Source organism: Thunnus albacares, chromosome 5 (genome assembly GCF_914725855.1).
Source record: "Thunnus albacares chromosome 5, fThuAlb1.1, whole genome shotgun sequence".
NCBI classification, from domain to species: Eukaryota; Metazoa; Chordata; class Actinopteri; order Scombriformes; family Scombridae; genus Thunnus; species Thunnus albacares.
In genome coordinates, this window is record NC_058110.1 from 13,960,899 (window position 1) to 13,985,402 (window position 24,504).

Here is a 24,504-nt window from a genome sequence, read left to right on the forward strand (position 1 = left end):
AGGAGCACACTGCCTCTGTCACTGTCACAGACACCGTGTTGGCTCGCTGCTACGCATCCCTGCATTGTCCCCCGCTACACCTGACACTGCCCCTTCCACCTTTAGTGTGTTTGCATGTGTGTGTGTCTGTGTGTGTGTGTGTGTGTGTGTGTGTGTGTGTGTGTGTGTGTGTGTGTGTGTGCGTGTCGATGTGTGTGTGTGTCGATGTGTGTGTGTGATCTGATATTGAACACAATGAAGGTATGAAGAGCAGAGGAAGTGATCAAAGTGTCAACCAGAACCCCTGATACTGAAACCCACAGAGCCCCCTGCTCGGAAACACTATCTACACAAATAAGTTATTTAGATACCCGCATAGGCTTTGATGTTGATTTAATGGGGATTAAGGTTTTAGTTATACTATTACTGTTACACCTACGTACAGTACTACTTCCTTTAGGGAAGAGCAATTTCTGATATTAAATACTGTTGTTACTTTTGAAAAAAGCACTACAGATATGCAGTTTCAGAATTCGTTTTTAAAACATGTCACCGATTTTGCAGCCTTAACCTCAAACCAGAAAGGATAATATCCAGTTATCTTTGATCTTTACACTTTACAAAAAGCTAATCTCGGACTTCTGAGGATTCAAATGGTCACAGATGTAATTTGGATCCAGATCCATCTGAGCCTCAACAGTGTGGCCACAGAGGTTTGTAAATCTGTTAAAATATGATTTTTTGGTGAGGGGGCGGAGGGGTCTCCAAATCAAGAGCATGATGTGAACTGTTCAACTCTGCTCTTATCTTTCAATATAACCGTTAGAAAAAGTACTTTGATAGAAGAAGAAAACAAGTTTTGATTTCTTATGTCAGGACTAAAAGAAAGGGGAGAGAGAAGTTGAGAACGTGGATGTTTGAGTCCATTTATCACTTCTCCTCTGTGTGATATTGGTTACAAAGGTGCGGTTGTAAGTGAAACACACAGGTTAGACCATGAGGACTGCTGTCCCCAACTGTGTCGTGTGTGTACCAGTGTGTGTACGTGTGTGTGTGTGTGTGTGTGTGTGTGTGTCTCTTGGCAGACCCAGATGGCAGGCGGGCAAGGGGGAAGGTGGGCCAAGCGAACAGGAAGCAGTAAAGGAGAGTTCTGGTTACGAGGATCAGACGGCGGGATGAACTGCGCTCAAAGCTACCGCCGCTACCGTACTCAAGGTGTGGGTTACACTCCTGGACACAAGGGACACACACACACATTCTTGTATATATATTCCCCAAAGGATATTGTGCTGTTGTGTGTGTGCGTGTGTGTGTGTGCATGCGCATGTCTGTTAGATTCCTAATTAACAAGCAAAGGCAAACGTGCACAAACATGCACGTGTATATGGACACACACAGACTCACACACCCTACCCCTCCCCCCTCTTCAACCAAGCAGATCCACTTAAAAGGCCTCGTATCAATTGTCAACGGCCATGTTTAGTTGTTTAGGCCCCTTCTCTCCACTGATGAGGACCAGACCGTGGAAAATTCAGCCACCCATTAGCCACATGTTGCTTCTAATACTGACCCAATAAAATGCCATTCCCCCCTGCCACGGAGAGTTCATCTAGCCTACCACACAGAGAGAGAGGGATGGAGAGGAAAACAAAAAATTAGGAAGCAAAGGAAGGATGCGGTGACGTACAGAGAAAGAGAGCAGGAGAGAGAGAGAGTGAGGCGAATAAAGACGTAACAGTGTCAAAGAAAGAAGACAGGCTGAGAGGGAAGCGCGTGGGTCTGCCGCTAATTTCCCGCCCTGAGTGCAGTAATCTGAGGGGAAGATTAAGGTGAAGGAGTTATTCTTGACTATTTTATTAAGAGGTGCTTTAGGCGCTGGAAGAAGGGGCTTTAGCGCTCCTCCAGCAGCGTGCCATACAATACAAGACAAACATTTGCTGTTATTTCACCAAAGTACTCTCAGATGTGCTGGGTCGGGGCCTTGCCTTTTGCTGCGGAAGAACTTGGCATCAAAGTTCTCTGCAGTTTTCTAAAAACAAAAATCTGCCCTTCTTTTCCGTGGGTCCTGCCCCGAGCTTGCGTCCGTCAGATAAATAACGAGGTGTCAAGCGAGAGGACGGCAAACCTCACACCTAGTTTTAATTAAAATAAGAGAGAGCCGTGCCAATGAACTAAGAGAAAAAAAAGAGGCAGATGAATGCATGAATCTGTTTCATATATTAGAGAAAATGTTGTCAGAGGAAAAGTGTAAACCTGGGGATCTGAACACTGACATTAATATCTTCATGTAATTTTATCTTCATAGTATACAAACAGTTTTTTCACCATATGTAGAAATTCCCTATTGGCCTCACAGTTGAAGATTATTCTTTAGTAAGGCATATCAACAGCAAAATGTTCTTGTTACATCTTGTAAATAAATAACCAAAAACTGTATCTAAGTTACTGTTGGTTAAGTTAGGTTCTACTTCACTGCTCTTCCTGAGGTTTCTTCCATTTTTTTGCCATTAAAGGGGTTTTTTTTGGGGAGTTCTTGCTTATCCAAATCGAGGGCCTAAGGATAGTGGATGTTGTAATGCTGTACTGATTGTTAAGCCCCCTGAGGCAAATTTGTTATTTGTGATATTGGGCTATACAAATAAAATTGACTTGACAACCCAGTCTTAAAAAAACTACCAAAAAAAAAGTTTCTAAACGGAGCCAAGGCCGGCAACAGGCCAGCAGCAGCCTCACCCACCTGCCTCTTTTGTTTGCTTTGTCATTGCTTCACCGTGCCATTCTTAAACACTTACTGCTCTTCAGTGCGGTTGAAAAACAAGATGCCTCAGTGCATATGTGTGTGTGTGTGTTAGTGCATGTGCATGCGGTCATCCAAGTGAGCTTTTACTGCGTTCAGGAAAATGAAGAGAAACAAATTTACAAAGCCAACATGGCGCTAAAACAAAAAAAAATTACAGCAACACCGAGCTCCATGTCTTAAGCTCCCCCCCCCTCCCCCCAGTTTGACCAACACACAGGTCTCAGAGTGCAAACATTTGTCTGGAATAACATCTTCCCAATTAAAACAGCTTAATTGACATGTCTCAAAAACCTCAGGAACTCTGAGTTGAACGGTCAGCGCGGACAGACGAAAACCACAGAAGTGGCCGTTTTCAACCTCTCATAAAACACAATTCAGAAACCGGATCTTCCTCTTTCCTTTTCTGTACTCGAAAGAGAGGATGTGGCTAGACTTGATGAGGAGAGAGGTGGAGAGTAAGGGAGACATGAGAGTTGGGAAGCCTCTCCTTAAACCAAACTATAGAAACTAAATGTAACATCTCAGGCTTTAAAAAAAGCAAAGTCCAACTGATCAAGATGCTTGGTTAAACTTTTAAAAACATGTATGGTAAATGCCTTGTTTATGCGTCAGCCCCGAAATGCTTTTGTAAAGTCACCATTTATACTGATTCATCAATAATACAGCAATAAATCCAACAAAGTATGGACAAAGATACCAGTTTCACCACCGACAGTGTCTCCTAATACCACGATGCAATTCAGACACAGACATGTTTAGTGTCTGAGACAATCAGGAGTCCCTTCTTGTCTCAATTATTACTGCGACAATATTAAATATCCAAACATCAAACCAATGGCTTAATGAAACCAGTTCATGTGCAATATCTATTAAAATGCATCTCCTAGAATGCATCGAACATCACAAGTTGATATCTAGCAGTGTCAGGGATTCGGAGTGTGGAATTTCACTTTAATGCCTGGATGATCCAACATAGACGTAACATTCAGTTGATGCTCGTTATGGCTGAACTGGATAAGAAAGAAGCAGCCCAGTTCATGACATCATCCAAGTCCTATAGGTGATGATGTGTGAACTGTACAGGGAAGGGCAGCTGTGGCTGGGAAATGGCAACCACAGAGAGATGCTTACGTCCAAACTGGATGGCAGGCGATGTAAAAGGCGGCAGGATTAAATCATTTGTGCCTTATAAAACTTACAATAATAGCCATTATAGCAGTTAGTTTGACGCAGAGATGATTGCAAACTCCTAAATCCAATCTGGTTCAGTTCTGACGGGAGCTAAATAAATGTTCCAGCTATATTTTTCACATCCAGACCCAGTTAAAACTTTAAATGCCAGTTGAAACATTTCATTAACTTGCTGGGAGATAGTCTTATCTAATTCAAAATCCTGGTGGCGTTAATGTTATCTGTGAACTGACTGCGCTAATCCCAGTCTTACTAACCAAAGCCAAACTCTGCTGCACTGGTGAAACTGGTCTGGGTGTGTGCAGCTGCAAGTTGCTTCTGCCTCTGCTGTGTGTGTTGTGTGAGTCATTACAGGACATGCAACCACTGCTTTGCTGAACAGGGATTTTTCAAGTTTGTGCGTGCATGTTTTACTGAAAATATATAAAAATAAAAACAGTACTGAAAATGACTTCTTCTGTCTACCATGCATGGCTTCTTTTTAAAAACCTAAAGGACGGCTGATAATCAGACACAGCAGATCAACAAGACAACTATTTCATCTCTCAAAAATGTGATACATATCATGTTATCTTACTGTACAGGTCCAGTTTATTTAACCAATTTATTCAATTGCAAATACTGAATCAAAACATGAAACACAATATAATTGTTTTCACATCTGGATGGAGTATTAAATATCAAATGCCTAATGAAAGAAACGTCATGGTCCACTGCTGGTTAAGTTAGCCTCATATAAGCAAATACACAAACTAACAAAAAGTGCTGAAGACCAATGTGTTATTTGAATACTCCTATTTAACTCAATCCAGACATGTAATTAGCGGTTTTGCTCACTGATATTAGGTTTTTAATAATTATCCCACTTAGAAACACACCTCTCATAAACTCAAAGCAGCATGTTGTTTTGTTTTGCACATTTGTTGGTTTAACTTATCCTCACTACAGATTTTCTGCAAAGTTTTGTTTGCACAACACTCTTCTTTAGGGGCTCTGCCAGGTGAACCCGTGTTATGCTGAAAACCTATCCCTTTCCTGTGTGGAGAACATACAATTAATACAGGCCGAGCACTTTGCCTTTGGGACACTGAGCATCACAGAGACGCAACCTTGTAATAGAGCTATTTGTTTTCCTCAGAAAGCTGTCCAAGTGCCCTCGCTGGGATCGCTAGACTGCACAAAGGCCAGCTATGAATTGGTCAAATCCACTGGGGCAGGCTATTGATTAGGCCTGCAGGCAGCAGAACGCAAATATGCAACTAATTAGATATAGTTTGTGTGTGTGTGCGTGCGTATGTGTGTGTGCATTACTGTTGCAGTAAAATCAACTTAATCTGCATCAGGTACTGGTCAAATTTTATAAACCATGAACCATCACTTTTAAATCCCTCCTTTTGAGCAAAGCCTGTCAAAAACTAATGATATAATAGCCCTATAAATGAAGGCATTTTTAAGTTAAGAGAAGTCGCCCTTTTTCATGTTTTAACAACATGTTAAACAAGTAAATGTGGGGTGATAATTGGATGTGTATACAGGGTGTCTTTTTCTTTTTTTTGTCAAAATAATGTTTTCAGTATCCTGAGAAAGCAATTGAGGTGTGTGAGTGATTGGGGAACACTTAAGCAAACTTAGTATAGGCTATAAGCTGACAAAATATATGATGGACTTCAGCACATACACACTATACCAACTTTCAGCAGCCCCCCCCACTCCCCCTTTAGTCCCTTGCTTACATCCGCTGCCCTCCCTTTTCGACATCTCCATTTTCAACAAGAGCAGTTTGTCAGGGTCAGAAAGCAATTTAAAACCTCTATTAATGAGAGTCAGTGAGAGAGAGAAGTGAGAGAGGGAGAAGTTAAAGGGAGGGAGAGAAAGAGAGATGAGGTAGTGGGGCGGAGAGAAGAAGAGGATGAGGAAGGAGGGAGGGGTAGGCTGGGGTGTCAGCCATCAAAGCAGGCCAGGAGAAAAGAAGGCCAGGTGCTGGTTGTGGGAATGTGCCGTTCATGGTTCCAGGGACCAGGGAGCTGGTGGGGGCTATGAGGAGGGTGTGTGGGGTGGGGGGGGCAGGGTGGTAATTAGCCAAGCCTGGAGGAGAGAGAGGGCCCTCCAGGGCCCGCGGGGATAGCCCCTCCGAGAGGATACCATTTGCACTTCTACAGGAGCCGCCAGCCCCGGGCCACAAAGAAGGGGAAAAGGGGAACTATGGCATCCTTTATCAGGCCGGACAAAGACGCCGCATCTTTTCAAAGGAGACCGGAGAGAGAGAGAAACTCCAGTGTTCCAGAGAAGGAGGGGAAAAGGAGAAAAAGAAAAGAAAGAATCCTAGGACTGGTCAGGAGAGAGACAGAGAGAGAGAGAGAGAGAGAGAGAGAGAGATGCCAGTGTGTGGGTTGCAAAGCGAGACAGGAGGTTACGGTCATACTGTGACCCAGTCAGTCCTCTGAGACATCAGAAATTCACTAATGTCCCACACACACACACTTAGATAACACACAAAGCTGAGTTACACAACTTTATTCCCAGTGCATAGCAACTGAAAACAATACTATGTTGTTTTTTAACATTTCCATCATCTTCCCCCGTCAGTTTTTGATACATGAAAATATTTAATGACGCTTTAGCCCAAGGAATAGTTTTACTACAAAAGAGGCAGTTCAGTTTGCTTTACACTTCATCTCATGAGAGTTAAGTAGAGGCAGTGGATAAGGACCACCTTCTACCTTTGACATTATCAGGGAATCTTAAGAGTTTTGCCCTCCTGTAGAGCAAGGGAAAGTGGAGGTCACTGACATTACTTTTACCTATTACCTTTGGAGTACGGCTGCACAGGGGGGGTGAATGGTGGCCTTTGAGGCTGTAAGGCTTTGTGCTCCCTGTTGGAGAGCAGCCTGACAGCCTTAGCTGAGTGGGGGCCAAAGGTCAGACGGGTCATGTGATAAGGCATTTCAGACCTTCATTTAGGGCCCCAGACTGAAGAGGCCTGAAAAACCTCAAGACCCCCCCTCTTCTCTGTGTCTCTCCTCTTCTTTTCTTTTCTCTTTCCCCTCTCTGTCCCCTCTCTCTCCCTCTCTCTCTCTGGACACAAAATGCCATTTGTTGTCCGTCAGTCAGTAGCACAGGGCCTGGGTCGGGCCCAGTGCTGAAAGCTCCATTCACACACCCTCTCACCCAGGGATGTTTTTGCAATTCAATATTTTCACACGCAGGCAGCTTCATCGTTACTTTGGAACCGTACACTTGGCAGGATGAGGCTGGGGGCCTCTGGGACAGAGGGGCTGAGAGGTGGAGGGGGTGGAGGAGAGGGGGTCAGCAAGGAGGAATCCTAGTGTCGGGAGGGGAACGGGCCCGCGCCGGCTAATGGGCCATCTTGAAATGTTTTAGCCAAGACCCCTCCGACACCTACACACACACACACACAAACAAGTGCATACACACTCATGAACTGTTAGACACACACACATTCCGCCCTACTCATCGCTTCACAACCAATATGACTCCAGGTTAATGAGGGGGGGCTCTTATTTCCTTCATCAAAATCTCTGGGCTAATACACTCACACTATCCTGCCAGAGGCTTTCTTCCCTCTCGCTCAGTCACCAGACAGCATCTTTCATGCCCACATCTCAAACACGAAGCCCAAAATAACCAAATGAGGGTTGGTTTTTCTAGCTTCTTGTTTTGAGCAGAGTACATATCTGTCACAACGAACCTTTAAAAGTATCTGTAAATACAACATGACAAAGTTAAGCAACTTCAGAATTAGCTGATTAATTCATAACACATTTTGAGAATATGTATGTCACAATCTGGCTCTATATCCCTTCCTCCAGCTGCATCCCCACTTCCCCACTTCCCCAGGTCCCTTAGTTGCCATTCTCCACCAGTCCACCAGATGCCCTCAGACTTTTCTACTTGTTTTCCAGATCCTGCCACTCCCATCTGACCTGCAATCACTACAATCACCTCACTCCTCTCACCTGAGCTTCCCCGCTCATCTCCCTACCTGCACCTCATTCCCTTGTCAGCTACTCACTTCATATACCGGCCCAGATCCTTTGTTCCTTCTTCAGATTGTTGTAATTGTCATGTTGCTTTTTGTCAGTGCTTTCAAGCTTCTGTTTTCTATATTCTGTTACCTGGACCTGTACCATATCTGTACCTGCTAGCCTGCCTGTCTGGACTTTTCCCTGCCTCTTCCCTGCAACTTTGTGGACTTAATACTACAACTGTTTGGACTTGCCACCCATACTTGTGAGCTTTTTTATCTTCTCTTTTGACAATAAACTCACTGAACTGTCCCTGCCTTCCCCTATAGTCTGTGTATGGGTCCTTCCCCTGCTGCCTAATATACATCACTCACGACAGAATGATCTGACCAAACATGGACCCAGTGGATGAACTTGGTGAGGTGACTCACACCATTCTGTGCCTCGTAACATATTGCAGAAACACGTCCAGTATTGAGCACATAGGAGTAGCTCTGAAAATGGCACTCCAGGAGGTTTCTTCCAGGCCTTGCCTAGCAGAAGTACCAGCTGGAATTGCAGGGGACTAGACAACTACCCTAGCCTCCTTGTCTGCTAGCATCCAGCATCCTAGCCTTCAGCCTGAGGCCCAGCCTGTGCTTGAGCCATCGGCCGCCTTTGCCAACATCTAGCCTGCTCTTGAGCCATCAGCCACCTTTGCTGACACCCTGCCTGAACCTCAGTCGGCCCCACCTGCTGACATCCAGCTAGACCTCCAGTCAGCAGCCCCTGTCAACGCAGAGCCAGACCACCAGTTGGCTATCTTTGCCAACCCACAGCCAGATATCCCATATCATCAGCCATCCTCACCGACGCCCAACCAGACCTCCAGCTGCCCACTTCCTGCTCTGCACTCCAGCGGTCAGCCTGTCCTGCACCTTGCCCCGACCCTCAGCCGTCAATTACCACTGACACTGCCAGCCTCCGGTCCTGTACTCGAAAAGCCGGATGTTTATCTAGCAGCCTGCCCCAACTTGCAGCTGAATCTTCTGGTGCAAACTGCCTCTCCTGACCTCCAGCCTCATTATTGACCTCCAGAGTGGCTCCACCCATCTGTCCTGTCTTCTGGTCGACCTCCTGAGCGGTCCCGCCTACATCACCGGCCTCCCAAGTGGTTCTGCCTATGTTGCCGGCAACCATGTCATCCTTCAGAGTGGCTCCGCACGTCTGGTCATCTTCCTGCCTGTCCTCCAGAGCTGCTCTACCTACATCATCAGCATCCAGGCCATGATCCAGAGCTGCTCTGCCCTTTGGTCCTGCCTCCTGGTTGCCCTCCGGATCTGTTATGCCCATCAGCCCAGACCCCAGGCTATCCACTTGAGGTTTCCTGCTCCTCCCCTGTCCAGCACCCAGGCTGTCCGCCTGAGATCCCCAGCTCCATTCTTCAGCTCTCAAGCCACTTGCCCCTGAATCCCACCTCCAGACCCCCACTTCCACCCTGCTCAGTGTTCCTGGCCAGCCTGGTGGGACGTCTGAAATCTGTCCCTTGAAGTGGGGGGTGTCCAGTCACAATCTGGATCTATATCCCTTCCTCCAGCTGCATTCCTGCTTCCTAAGGTCCCTTAGTTGCCATTCTCTACCAGTCCGCCAGATGACCTCAGACTTTTCTCCTTGCTTTCCAGATCCTACCATTCCCATCTGACCTGCAATCACTGCAATCAACTCATTCCCCTCACCTGAGCTTCCCCGCCCATCTCCCCACCTGCACCTCATTCCTTCATCAGCCACTTACTTCATATACCGGCCCAGATCCTTTGTTCCCTTGTCAGGTCATTGTAGTTATCATGTTGCTTTTTGTCAGTGCTTTCGTGCTTCTGTTTTCTGTATCATGTTACCTGAACCTGTACCATATCTGTACCTGCTAGCCTGCCTGTCTGGACCGTTCCCTGTCTCATCCCTGCATCTCTGTGGATTTAATACTACTGCTGTTTGGACTGTTTGGACTTGCCACCCATGCCTGTAGGCTTTCGTATCTCTTTTGACAATAAACTCACTGAACTGTCCCTGCCTGCCTCTATAGACTGCATATGGGTCTTTCCCCTGCTGCCTAATACATACAACTCTTGAATATGTATTTGTTTGGCAACAAGATACTGTACACAAGAGACATTCAAGAACAAAAGTATGAACTTAAAGGAAATGTGCCTCATTTTAACCAAACCACATAAGGAGATTTGTTGAAATTCAACAACTGTAACACCTAAGGATTTCTTGGTAAATTGAGGGCCAGCAATGAAAGGGAGCGCTTAATATGTTTATCCTGCGCACCACACTCTACTTAATGAAATTAAACCACACCAATACTGGCCCTTTGTCTCTGGGGAGTTCAGTAATCAACATGCCACCAGTTTTCATTTTGTATGAAAATAAATGGCAGCCGGTGATATGGGCCTAATTGCGTTGCACTAGGGAGGAGCCGGGTGAGAAAAGGAACTTACAGCAGTGATGTAGTGGAGCCAATTTTCATGGACAGCAGCACTCAAGAGAGGTGGTCAAATAAGCAGAGGCATTCATCTGGGGACTGGCACCCCGCTTCTACTCTCTCCCCCTCTCTCTCCTCCTCTTTCTATCCATCATACTCACAAAGAAAGTTAGCCAAGTATTAAACAAATAGAGAACTGGTGAGGCCTACACACTAGCGCCTGGCAGGGTCACTGGATAATGACAGCTCAATTACTGTGAATCTCCTTGTACGCCCCCCTCACCCCCCTCCTACCCCCCCTGTACAATCCCACACCCGCCCCACCCCGCACGGCAAATTTGTCAAACTCACCAAAACGATGGGTCTGACAGTGTAATCGCTAACCGTCCCCACCGACATGAAAGAGGTCTTTATCTGGCCAAATCAAAGAACCTGATCTCTGAGAGAAAAAGGGGTGGGGGGATGACTAGAGAAGAGAAATGTCCCGCTCGGCCCCTGTGAGACGTGGAGATGTCTCTAATCCACTTTAATGAGACACTGCATGCCCATCTTTGTGGTAATGACGAAACACAGTGAGAAAGATGGTGAGGAGGAGGGAGGGGAGGAGGAGTGGGAGAGATAGAAGTGAAGATGGAGCCAAGGCTTTGAACTGGCGGTCTGATGAAAAGGGAAGCGGGCAGAGGGAGTTTAGAGACACGCTGCCTCTACACACCATGCTGTGTTTCGGAGACAGACAGACAAACAGCCCAGGGGACAGAGCAGTTTGTCTGCTTATCGTATCTGGACAGGATGAGCCATCATCAGCAGCGCCCGATTGGGACTGGGACTGAAGGGTGTGTGTGCGTGGTGAGAAATGAGTTACTATTTATGAGACTTGTACAAGAGAGGAATCAAACTCAGAATCACGTTTTTTAGCTTTTTTGAGGCAACAAGAAATAGTTTTATTGAATGCTGTTTGCTGAGAACAATGAGAATAGAGTTGCAAAGATGAGTCGATTCATTGATTAGTGAATCGACAGAAAATTAGTCTGCAACTATTCTGATAATCAATGAATCATTTAGGTCCTTTTTTAAGCAAAAATGTGAAGAATTGGTTTAGGGTTAGGGTTAGGGGCTGTCTTAAGTTTCAGAAAAAATGAATATCTTTGGGTTTTGGACTGTTGTTCAGACAAAATAAGACATTTGATGACATCACCGTAGACTCCCGATGTTTTATAGACCAAAATGATTAATCTATTAATCAATAAAATAATCAGAAGATTAACTGATAATGAAAAAAATTGTTAGTTGCAGCCCTGAGAACTATGATTAGCAAAGTTACACTTGCTTGTTGTATATAGCCTACACTTTGAGTTGGCTTGATGTCACCCTGCTATTATATTTTTATTGATAAGAGGGCTTAAGCCCACCACCTAATTTTAAGGCTGGACGCTATTAATAAGAACATTTTTCAATATCAAAACATGATGCAGCAATCGTCTGCAAACATATGAAATAACCACACTGAAGTTCAAAACAATGAACTGTTGCCCACTGTGCTGCATTACATGAGAACAAACTCTGCATATGGGTAAAAAAAACACAAAAAAAACCTAAATATTTTTCTAAATTACAGCTCAGAAAAGCTCAGAATCCTTCATTTCATCCACAAAAATGTAAAGAATGATAAAACAATATGATCACATCTTCACACTATGATTTAGATTAAGTTCTTAATTATTACCCAGTCCTTGTTAATTCACACTGAGATTTGTCTTTTCACATATCAGGCATACGTTTTGTTTCCCTGCGCAGAGAACAGTGGCGTAAATGAAAGCGAGGGCAACATAAAGGACAGGAAGTTCAGGAACGGATAAAAGGAAAAGAACAGAGTAAGGACAAATGAAGAAATAAAAGGAAAGAGTGAGAAAGGGAGCGGGCTAATACCAAACAAATCGGGATTAGACCCAGATAAGACTAGTCACAATGCTGAGCAATCCCTGGGATATCACAATGCAGAGGGAATCATGAGGGCTGCTAAAACACGCTAATTAGGGACTCGACACATTCGCCCTCTGTTTGGCAAACAACACACATCGTTTAACAGCGGGTGGTGGAAAATCACACCAGACACACAGAGAGATAACCATTTAGTGTTAATCAGCATACTCAAGAAGTAAAGATGAGGTGTTTTCTATGGGTTGACTCCAGCACTTGTGGCATATTCTTAGCCCGAAGAAGCTGGATGGAATCTTCTTGACACGGCCCAGCAGTGGTGGGACGTAACTCGATAAGCATCCACAGGTCAAGACAAAATGCATTTAACTGCAGTGTAATGGCTTTTCATTTTTTGAACCCCCTCTTCGCCAACACATACTGCTCTCCAAATGCTGCTTGGCTATTTTTAACAAGACCCTGCCCCCATCTTCAGGCTGAAAATGAAGGGTATGAGGAGAGACGAAAAACAGGGGTCTGCTAAAAAAGAAAACATCAGGGATATATCTTAAACTCTCTCAGGCATGCCACCGTCTCCACTGCCAAATGATTGGGAGATTGCTGTGTTTTTACAAACATGGCGGATGAGGTCATGGTGCAAGGCGGGAAAGAGGTATATTTGCCAACTGGATAATGTGAGGTCAACTTATCAATGGAATGAATGGGATTTAGAGCCATGTGCAAGGGCTTAATGTTTAATGGTATTTGTATGTCAACTCAAAATTTGACTTAGCCAGCATCAGACCAGGCAGGAAGCATTGCGCTGAAATGTGTGTGTGTGTGTGTGTGTGCGTGTGTGTGTACGAGTGTGAGTGTCCGTGTTTCTGTATGTGTCCAGGTGTAAGAGGTGCCCACCCATCACTGTGCCAGACTTTGCCAAGGTCAAAGCTCGGAACAGTGACAGGACCTCCAACAACTGTATAAAATGGTGCACGCACACATTCGCACACACATGCACACATACATGCACACTAAGCCAGTCAACATTGCCAACTCCTGCTGTTTGGATGACATTTACACTCAACCTTTCTAGTTTGTGATTGATTGGGGTTAAATCCTACCATTGCCCAAAAATCTGTCACCACTAAGGTGTGTGTGTGTGTGTGTGTGTGTGTGTGTCTGTCCATTCGGTATCCATCTGCGTTACTGTGTATGTATGCTTGTGTGTTTATGGACTGTGTATGTATAGTTTTCTGTGTGTGTGTGTGTGTGTGTGTGTGTGTGCACATGTGTCAGAGCTAAGAAAAGCCTTTCAAATGTTTTCAGGCCCTCAGTGAGTCTCAGTCGACACTAAAAAGTCACTGTGACTTCAGCATTCTTCAAAATTGCAACTGGAGTAATTTCTGCTTACTCCAAAAACCAAAACCAAAGCTCTGTCTTCATTTCCAGCTTTCATACACAGAGTATATGATGAGGACGGTACTGGTTTGACCATTTATTAAAGCACACATAAGACCAAATAAAATAAGACAATAAGACTAAATAAATTGTAAATTATGCAAATCATTACATTTTCATTTGAAGTCATTCCAATGTCCACATTTCAAAATTATTTTTACATTTTATGGCACTGCATATACTTGGCCAAAACAGCAGCAACACATTTACAGCAGCTATTGACTGAATTAAAATAATAGTATTTTCCTGGAGATAAAAGACTCACACAGTGTGACGTGAGGAAGAGAGGGAGTCAGTGATACTGATAGAAAACATTAAAAGACTCAAACATGCCAGTCGTAAAACAAACTAAACACAAAATTGTAAAAATCCAATTGAACCGTCCTCTAAATCATTCTTTCCTCTATAAAGCTTTAGACATCAGGTAATTCATAGAGTAAGCAGTACCTTACACTTGAATTATTTCTTCAGTATATTCCCCACACAGGTGGAAGAGATCACGAAAGCTTTCCTTACTGGCTGACTGTTTCAAAGATTTAGGACTAGTAAGCAGAACTGAGACTTCAAACTACACTGTCCTCCACATTTCAGGGTAATATGAATACTTCACTGGAAAGAACATTTTTCAAGAGACTGCTCTCACAGCAATTTTGAAGATATGGTTACAAAAAGCAATGCATCTTTATTTGTATCATATTATGTGAATCAAATGTGGACCATATGTTACTGAACCAGACAGTGGCTTGACATTGAACTAACCGTAACCATGACCAAAACTTACCCTAACCTTAACCAAAGTAACTTCCCCTACGACAAATTAATATATTACAAATTGGCAAATTCATGGATATCATGCACTATATGATTAATGCAGTAATTGTATATATACAGTACAAGGGTATTTCACTGACCAGACATAGACAAAGTTGAGAAACCAGCCCTGGAAATAAATATGGAAAGTAGCCCCACAACACACACTGAACTGTATCCTACATGTGCAGACATTAAGATGAGGAACTCACATCCAACAAACTTCCATAATGAAGTACTTATGTAGCATATGAGGCTGTGCCAAATGTGGACTGATGCAATTAGTTAGGCTACACAATTTTTCAGTGCCTCAAAAAAAAATGACACAAATGGTCCTAAAATCAGTCCAAATGCTCATGTTAAAACTCCCAAGATCATGAAAAAGACTTGATGAAGTGATTTAGGAAAAGTAAACGCAGTGTTTTTGTATCAAAAACTTGATTTCACAAAATTGCTGCAAAGATCATCATGATGATTAGATGCTGAGCAGTATTTCTGTAAATTCAATAAACAAAACAGACAACTGTACAAAAGCAACACATGCTATTAAACAACATCTAAATGGCCCTGTGGTCTTTAGTTTTTGGATGCAGAGAGTCATGAGACTGGTTATCATCGCAGTCACAGTCACTCATTTTTAGACAGAGATGTAAAACTACAAAACTGATGTTGCCTGCTCCAGAGGGCTGCTAAGATCATTCACATCATCACACAAATGGGCTCTATGGAACCACAAGAGTCTCCGATTTCCCACTACATCCTGATAGATCCACAGCAATAAAATAAAGATCTCACAGGTATTTTGATTTGGCTTCGTGTCCAGCACTACTGAAATTCAAAACAGAATCAATAAATGAAAGCACTGTTTAAAGGCTAATCATTAACTTCATCAAACAGCTACAAAATTAGCATTAGTAATCAAACTGAATATGTCAACATCACACAGCACCATGAGGTGGTCTTCTAAAACTACTGAAGCAAGAATCAACAACCAGATGCATCTGTGCTGTCTTCATTGGCTCACTGACTTCCAAATAAAGGAAACTCAGAGATTTACAGTTTCATAGAGATACAGAAAATGTGAATTGCGGCCAGTATGATATATCACACTGACGTTACATTTCCTTTTCATTTGATGATCCTATCATTTTTATGTTCAGGCTCTAATCTGTGAACAGGGAGGAGTGCTATCTGACACACATTACAGCTGCAAAGCAGTAATACATGGGAGCCTGCATGGGACCCTGAACGTTTAGCCAGAAGTTCAACATAGCTACCATTGTTGGATTTAACGTGTTATGGGTTGGGTTTTATTACTTCTGTCAAAACATCAGATGCTGTTGAGCCAGGCCAAGTTCATAACTGGGAGTCCATCAAATAAGGGGCCTTTAACACAAAGATCAATAGCGTATCTGGCCATTAGTATATACAGAAAGGGAGACAGAGGCAGAGAGTAAGACTGTCAGAAATTGTGTGCATTTGTTCAGTAAGAGAAGAAAGGGGAGGAGTGATGATTTTGTGCAAATTCAGCAAGAAACAGAAAAAGAAAAAAAAAAAGAAAAAGAAAAATCAGGTCGTAAAAAAACGAGTGTGCTACCTTTCATTTTATTGACTTGATAATGCAGACGGGCCCAGTAACTAAAGCAGCTTTTTTGAAAATAAATAACGTGTGTTGAGTTGCGGTCAGAATCAGTGTGGCTTTAACACCTTCCTGTTTGTCCATATGTGAGGAAAAAAGCTGGAACATGTTTTTGATTTAATTATATTTCTCAAAGTGTCTGTGGAGACTTAATTGCGCGGTTGTAAGCGTGCAGGAGAGCGAGAGGACAACGTGCGTGCATGTGTGTGTGTGTTTTTACATATGTGTGTGTGTATGTACGTGTGTGTCTATTTGCTTCACCTGTACACTGAAAAATACCGGGGGAAAAAAATCTACTCTCACTCAGCTTAATTGATCCATTTCAAAGCGTATGAGCCCAACAGAATACCACAACAAAAAGAGCCGCAAGGTGTTTAACTTTTCACACACAAACAGCCCTCTGCGGCGCACAGAAATACACACAACCTATAGACAGGTAGGCATATATTCTCATGTCATTTCTTTCACTATATAACCTCCGTGTGAGAGCAACTTTCATTGACCCTATTAGATTACCTGCACCGATTTTTTTTAGTTTTTTTATGATCACGAGAGACATAAAAGCCTTTATCTCCGATATATATGAGGTGTGACGTTAGGGCTCATATGTTTAGGATTTCTTCAATTATTAAAAAAAAAATCATTAAACAATTTATAATTATCAATAAGCTGCTGTAAAACAGAAAGAGCATTGGATCAGATAAAATTAAATATAGACAAAACAACACGACTTGTTGTATTTTATCTCAAATTTAAAAAAAAATACTCCTGTAATATATTAAATATTAAATAAAACTGTATCTTGTGAAGAACAGAGTAAGACGTGATATTTATATTTCTTCTTCTTCTTCACAAAAAGCCCACCTGTGAGGGCGACATCCTACTATAATCCAAACACACTAACACTCACTTAATCCTGACCCAAAAGCATTATGTAAACAAACCAGAGCGATCAATGCGAGCTTCTATTAAAACACACACATATTCATATTCCACATGTGGAGCTGTGGAGTCACGCGTTTCTACACACTCGTGGCCTTTAGCGTGAAGTCTGACGAAGCCTGTGTGTCTGTGTGTGTGTGTGTGTGTGTGTGTGTGCACTCTACCCAGAAAAAGAAACTATATACAAGAGGGTTAAAAATAAAATGATAAAGCAGCTGGTGAATGTTGATGGTGACCTACTGTACTCGGCTGCAGCCACACTATTTTACCTAAGCGGTAGAAAAAGAAAAGGGGGAGGAATACACTCCCACGCGTCGTATTCAAACGTTGTGGGCCTGCATGTTTTGAATGTTAAGAAGAACAAGATCTTTTTTTTTTTTCATGCCTGCTGTCTGCTCTGTTTTCCTCTTCTTACCGCTGCAACACAACAGATCTGAGGCCTTTGGGCTACAGAGACTTCCAATGGTCCGATGTGAGAGTGCTACAAAGCCAGGTATTTGTGTTCATTAGCACCCGGATCAACAGACTATCAAGGCTGTTTAGAGATCAAGACCAAGTGCAACTGCTGGCAAGAAGCAGGACTCTAGACATGTTTAAGTATTTTCACTAAAGTAGCCCAATTAGCGTTTTTCTTTTCCTTTTCTTTTGCTTCTTTGTCTTTAACTTATACGGAAACTTGATCCATGTGAATCATAGACAGCATGCAAGTGTAAGAAGGTAACAACAAAAACATGACTGCAATGAACAGTGTTTGTTATTCTTTATTATTAATATGATTATATTATTATTATTATTGGTATAAATGCAGGTGAATAAACCATTAGTAGAAATGAATATTAATTATATTAGATATAACAATTCATAATCATTTTTAAAATGTGAGGAGTGAAACTCATTTAAAGCAAACACGTTACAGCTTTTTTTTTTTTTTTTTTTTTTTAAAAAAAGCTCTGCACACATATTTATTTCATTTATGTTATGAAATGTATAAATCAAGAGTATTTTTAAAAAGACTGAATTGTGTCTAAAGCTCGAGACTCACGTTGAATTAAGAAGGTCAGGTTTTGGCAGAGTTATAAAGTTTTTAAAGGCCATGTTATCAAGCAAGCCCAACAAAAAACAATAACAGGTAGGTTATATTTTTAAAGAATTATTATTTTAATAGGGGTGTCCTAAAAAAAAAAAAAAAAAATACATGGCTGAATGAAAATTGCTCTGCATTTTCATCAAACTAAATATCGAAACTCACTCTGCATAAAATGTAACAAACGCATTAAGACATAACAAAAGCAAATGCCAGGAGGCCTGAACAAACCGTCCTTCAAATGAATTACGGATAAAAGGCAGATTGACCCACATAATTACCCGCAGAAAACGTGCATTCATGTAGGGAATAAAAAAAGACGGTGTAAATAAACGAGATTCATAAATCAACCCACCAACAATAAACAAAATGTCAAACAATAAATATGCTCCATTTCCAACAACAAAGTGCTCATGTTCACAAAACTGAATACATGAATTTTCCGTGTGACGCGAGCAGCAGTCCACTAAGTATATGGGCGCTTTCTTGCACAAGACGCATTATTGATTGGCATTCCCTGGAGGAGGAACCAGTTTGCAGCAGTCCGAGGGCCCACAAAGTTGCCGGAGAGCGATATCTTCTACGGCTGAAGCAGGACCGTCTCACACACACAAAAAATCTGCATTAAAACATTGCTCTTTCTTTCCAAATTCACATCTTGGCGTGTCCGTTTGCAGGCGAGGGGAAGGAGTGCGCTCAGCTCGGTGTGAGCTCTGCAGCAGCAGCTTGTACGCAGAGCAGTGCCACAGCGCCCACTATTTCAAAAGCCGGGAATATTATTTCACAAGACTTGGAACGGCTCTATAAAAAAAAGTTACTATGCATTTCGACAACTTTCTTGGTAACTTTCGGGAAACGAATCCGCGCCTCCTCTAAAACCTTCGACAACCGAAAAGAGCAAATTACAAGATCGAGCTCAGATTTGGACGGCAATGTTTATCTCTACCTTTATAGGAGTGTAATCAACTAAAGCACCAGCGGCGTTTCTCATCACACATGAAACTTTCTGACACTGGGAACCAACAAAGCCAAGAGCGCAGCATGCAGAGAAACGAGACTGAGCAGCCGGAGCGGGACACATTTTTAGCAGAAAAGTTATCCCTGTCTCTCTGGACAAAAGAGTCGTCCCCTCCTCTCTTAAGGCTATGACAAATGACAAGGACACATTGGACATCTACAGACCCGGGAGTTTGGAGCCGGCGGCTGAAAGCGATAAGAAGGGGAATAAAGAAGACCTACTTTTGGCCAGTTTTCTCGCCCTCGCCTTGGATCTCATCTTGTCGGCTTGTAGATTCCTCTCGTCGTCCTCCGTGAGCCCAGAAGCAGCAACAACACTATCTTCATCTCACCAGCATTGTCAGTTTGGACACCTTCGCACATGCGCACAGGCCATTCAATCTGACACCCTCGCCGGGGCCAAAAAACTTTCCAATGTATTCATCATCATCACTTTTTTTTTTTTGTCCTATCGTCTCCCCTTTAGATCACTTATCTCTTCCCCTCCTCCTCTTCCTCCTCCTCCTGCTCTCTCCTCACCATCTCACCTTCCCTCCCTCCCCCTCTCCCCCTTACCATCCCCTTACCCTCGTCCCCCTCCTCACCCCTACACCCCACCCCACCCCCCCCACCCTCACCCACCCCCATTCAGCTCCTGCCAGCACCTTCTTGGATTTTTACCCCTTTAACAGCGGCAACTTGGTTTTCTCCAACCGGCGATGGACACAGTGAGGTACAGTGAGGTCAGGGTCGCAGTACAATCACGAAAATGTGCATGAATTATTATTATTAATAATATTAATATTCTCTTATTATATTAGTGTATTTTGTATTTTTTTCCCCTAATCTCATAATATGTATATTTCTGCCATGAAATGTTAACAACTTTCTTTATGAATTTACAGATTGTTCCACAAGAGGAGAAACTCTGTATTTTAGGACGTTGACGCAGCTGATACCTCATCATGTGTTGTGCCAGAAAGTGCTCGAATTGCAGTAGTTATTTTTAACTTCATTAATTCACATGTAGGCGTAAATAGGCGCCTGGCTCGATTGGAGTTGCACTTCATAGGCTATGATTTGGTTGTGTGTGTGTGTGTGTGTGTGTGTGTGTGTGTGTGTGTGTGTGTGTGTGTAGCAGCGGCCAGCAGCTGTTTGACGCACGCATGGAGCCTCCACCAGCAGAGTCCGTACCGGGGAGAAGTCCAGGACTTTTTTTTTTTTTTTTTTTTTTTTTTCTTTCCCTCACCAATGTTCACATTCGTAACAATCGTATTCGCAGAAGTTATTCCTTAAAGAAGTGTTTGAGTTCACTGTCAGCGCCACTGTGCAGCATAAAGTTAAGTTAACCTGAGAGAAGGTGGATAGACTTGCAGACTTTGTAAGTATGACTTTTGCCTCGCACCTGTTTGTTTGTTTGCTGCAGGCAGGAGGAAACCGCCTTTACTTTATAGTCCGTGCATCCAGCACCTCGGTGTAGCCTGAAGGACTACAAGGTAATGTTTAGATTTTTGATTTACGGAAAAAAAAAATATTCAAAAATAATTATCGGACAAATCATGCAGCATTATTTTTTTATTTACATTTGCATGTTAATATTGAAGTTGCCATTTCGAACTGTATTTATGAGGCAAATGAATAATATATGAACTGTATTGTAATTATTTTTGCATGATTTAAAATTTGTAATATATATTATGCCTACTAAAATTATAATAATCATAATAATTATAATGATTATTATTGTTACATAATATTGCATTGCTAAATTAACGCTGTATATATTTTTTATTGTTACTGATCGACCTATTTAATAGCTAATAACTTAAATAAATAAACTAAAGGAGAAGCTGTGGAGGATCAAAAATCTATTTGTATTTTATTATTTATTTATTTTTTAAATGATAAAGTAGTGCCGTAGTGGTTGGCTGCTCTTCATATTCATGTGGTGCCTGGGCCTTTAGCCTACATGTCATATGGGAATGGTTTCCGTCTAGTTTGGCTGAATAAAGGCGGCTCTATGTTGGAGCCTATTAAAGATCGGTGGTGATGGAGCAACTGCAGTCTGCTGGGAGAGCGGTAGGGATCAATTCCCTGCACACTAATCACAGCGCACTTTTATGGGATAATTTCAAATCCATGCACAGGCCTACATATTGTTATTATTATCATTATATTTATTAACAACAACAACAATAATAGTAATAATAATGCATGTGTTATTTATCTCTAGACATTTTTTTTTGTGCATTTTTTTAACATAACATTGGCATATAAACAATTGCAATAAGTCGCGGTCTGTCTGACTCTCTGACTGTTTGAGCCGCAGCTTGTTGCTCATTATAATGCACATGAAACAACAATTGATTTGAATAAAGGCACGAGTTCATCAAACAACGTCTCAAGCCTATTTGACAGAAATTGCCGTGGGATGTTTTTTTCCCCATGAGTTGAGGTGAAATGAATAGCGTGAACATTAATCAATAATAATCAGCAGTAATTAGCATACATTACGTGTATATTAGGGAGTTTGTCTTGGCATCGTGACGCGAGAAGGTTCATTTTATTGGCGTGGAAGTGTGCGCAGTATGCTTTCAGGGAGGCGGCCACCATATTACAGACCTTTAACATTTTCTTTGTAAACCTGTGGAAAAAATATGAACACAATACTTGAACCTCAAAAACAGAATCAACAGTCCAATCTTTGAAGCTCTGCGTACATGCAGGGAGCGCAGAGGTAAGACGAGGGAGGGAGGGGGGGGGGGGGGCAAAAAAAGAGGAGAAGCAGGTCGATAAACAAATAATAAATTATGTGAATAACGATGGTGTACAAAGGTTTTGTTTATTCCTTAGTGTCTGAAGAAAGCGTGGGAGGGTGGCGACAAGCTATCAATGATCCATTGTCTTAATCGATTAGCTCTACCATCCTTCATCCTTCATCCAGCTTCAGTCAGAGAAATACTGAAAGAAATGCATTCAGCTGAACGCTCCACAGTTTTTCTTGTCGAAATGATTTCCATCAGCCGCCCGAGACAGTTCAGGTCAGGCCTCTGAATATTTCTTGCACATCGGTTTGGACAAATGATTTCACATGGTGCAACACCTTTTTTAAAAGGGGGCAATTAACTGTTATTACGCCTGCAAAGGAAAGTGTTGCTCTCCGACACCGGCCCCGTTAGGGAACAGGCCTACTTCTTCTGCGTCATTTAAACGTCGACCTTTAACGGGTTTGTGGAAACGGCTGCGCAGGAGAGCCTCGCGTTTTTTTTTTTAAAGGGGGGGTGAGGGGGGTGTTTGCTCTCCAGAAATGCGGCTTTTTCTTCTTTTGTCCTGCGGCTGGAGGGAGCGCAGGAAGGCAACACCGCTGGCTCTGTTCCCCGGAAGAGAGGTGTGCTGTTCAATCAGCTGCACACGACCTCTCTTTGTTTTATTAATGCGTAATTAGACCTGAAGAGAGGCAGATGAGATTCATAATCAGCTGAAACAGACAACAAACAAACAAACACAGACAAAAGCGCGACCAAATTACTAACATGCGATTAGGCCTTTACGATATTTTGTTATTATTTTGATTCTTTAACCAGGAAGCAGTTGAACTGAGCCTTGATAAGGGGCACAGTGCGACTTCTCTGGCAGGTATTGCATGTGTGTATATGCACCTCTGGATTGTTTGTATATGAAGACAGTTTCCACGGCTCATATATCGCAAGTACAGGCCTCTTACGCATACACTAGTCTATGCAGGCCCGTGTATAATTATTTGTGGCGTCTAGACAATGTAAAGGACACTATTTGCGCCAAGCCGGTTAATTTCCCTTAAATTCACACTATGAAGGCGATGTCACCTGCTGACCTGTTTCTCATTAAAAAGTAACTGGCCGTCGTGTTCCGTGTCACAACATTACAGACGTTTTGTCTCCTTAATACAGTGAAGGAATTCATACGGAAAATACAACCAAAGTACCATTTGCTTAAAAAAACATGCGCAGACCTGAAAAATACTCTGAAAGCCAAGAGGATAATTAACTTAAAAACACCAATGCAGGTAAATGATGGTGTCAATAGAATAATCCTCCTCACTATCGTCATCATCGCGCTTGTGTGCGTATATATGCTAGGGGGAGGGGTGGGGGGGTTACAGAAGTTTATAACATTGTGGATTGGTGTGGTCAGACTGCGGTGACTGTATACCCCCCATCATCCTCCCCCCCACCCACTCCCACTCACACACACACACCCACACCTAACACTCTCACACACATACACATATAGGCCGCTGAAACCCAAGCTTTATCCACGGTGGAAAAGGCTCCGGGTCTCTGGATTAGACGTTACGCGCAGATAACATCAGCGCACATTAGATATGTGAAATGGAGCACCTCGCGGTCCGGCCCGCGGACGAGGCGGACCAGGGGACATCAAAAAGCCGCAGCGGGGCCTTTTGTGAGCGCTGTGAGCATTGTAAATTTGCTAACTGTAATTCTGCCACAGTCGATGTAATGGGAGAGTAAACATGGTAACTAGCTGCGGCGGGGTGCTGGGACTTGCGAGGCACGCGCTCATGCGCTCGTGCACGAACGCACGCACGCGCACACACACACAAACAAACACACGCGCGCGCGCACTTCTGCACACTGTATGATGTACAGATCGCCCGCGCGAGGACGAAACGATGACCCACACACCGCTGTCATCTCAGATACAAACAATGATAAACACAATAACAGTCATTTCCACAGATGCAGTTTTTTTTTTTTTAACAAATCGATGAACACAAATTCACTAAGATCCCAGCAGCAAATCAATTAGAAAACCCCCCTTTTTCCTTTCTAAACTATTAGTTTGGACTCCACAGCAGGCCGCTCCCTCCTTTCATCTAATGAAGTCCCCAGAAGCGGTTATAGTGAAGTTGCTTTAGTAATTATTAGCCATTAATTGGGTTCAGGACCTTGTGCGTCTATGGGAAATGGGAAATCTGACCGCTAATCCAAGACGTTTCTTTGGGGCCTTGTGCAGTGCTGTTAACATGCTGTCAGATATAGACGCTGGCTGCGCCACAGCTACTGATAACAGGAATATGAAGAGGTTAGAGGGCAGCGACTGTACTGATACAGACTCACTGCAGGAGGCCTGTACTGGAGCTGAGGGTCTATAGGAATGGTTTCACACCTGGAGAGCTATAAAAAAAAAAAAAAAAAAGGTAAAACGTTTCAAATATTTGTGAGGGTTCGTGTCTTGGAGTAA

General features: G+C 42.9%; 1 protein-coding gene across 8 annotated transcripts in view; it reads right to left on the reverse strand.

Moving 5' to 3' along the window:
* Window positions 1–19,717, reverse strand: part of prdm16 (PR domain containing 16) — a 191,397-nt gene extending 171,680 nt beyond the window's left edge. For 6 of the 8 annotated variants that reach the window (XM_044351308.1, XM_044351315.1, XM_044351312.1 and 3 more), the window contains exon 1: window positions 19,504–19,716. In XM_044351308.1, the coding sequence (XP_044207243.1) occupies window positions 19,504–19,540 (37 nt within the window). In that variant the 5' untranslated portion in view covers window positions 19,541–19,716. Of the gene's footprint in view, window positions 1–19,503 lie in introns of all 8 variants that reach the window. The other 2 variants (XM_044351307.1, XM_044351313.1) reach the window with 2 other exon arrangements.
* Window positions 19,718–24,504: the final 4,787 nt, after the last annotated feature.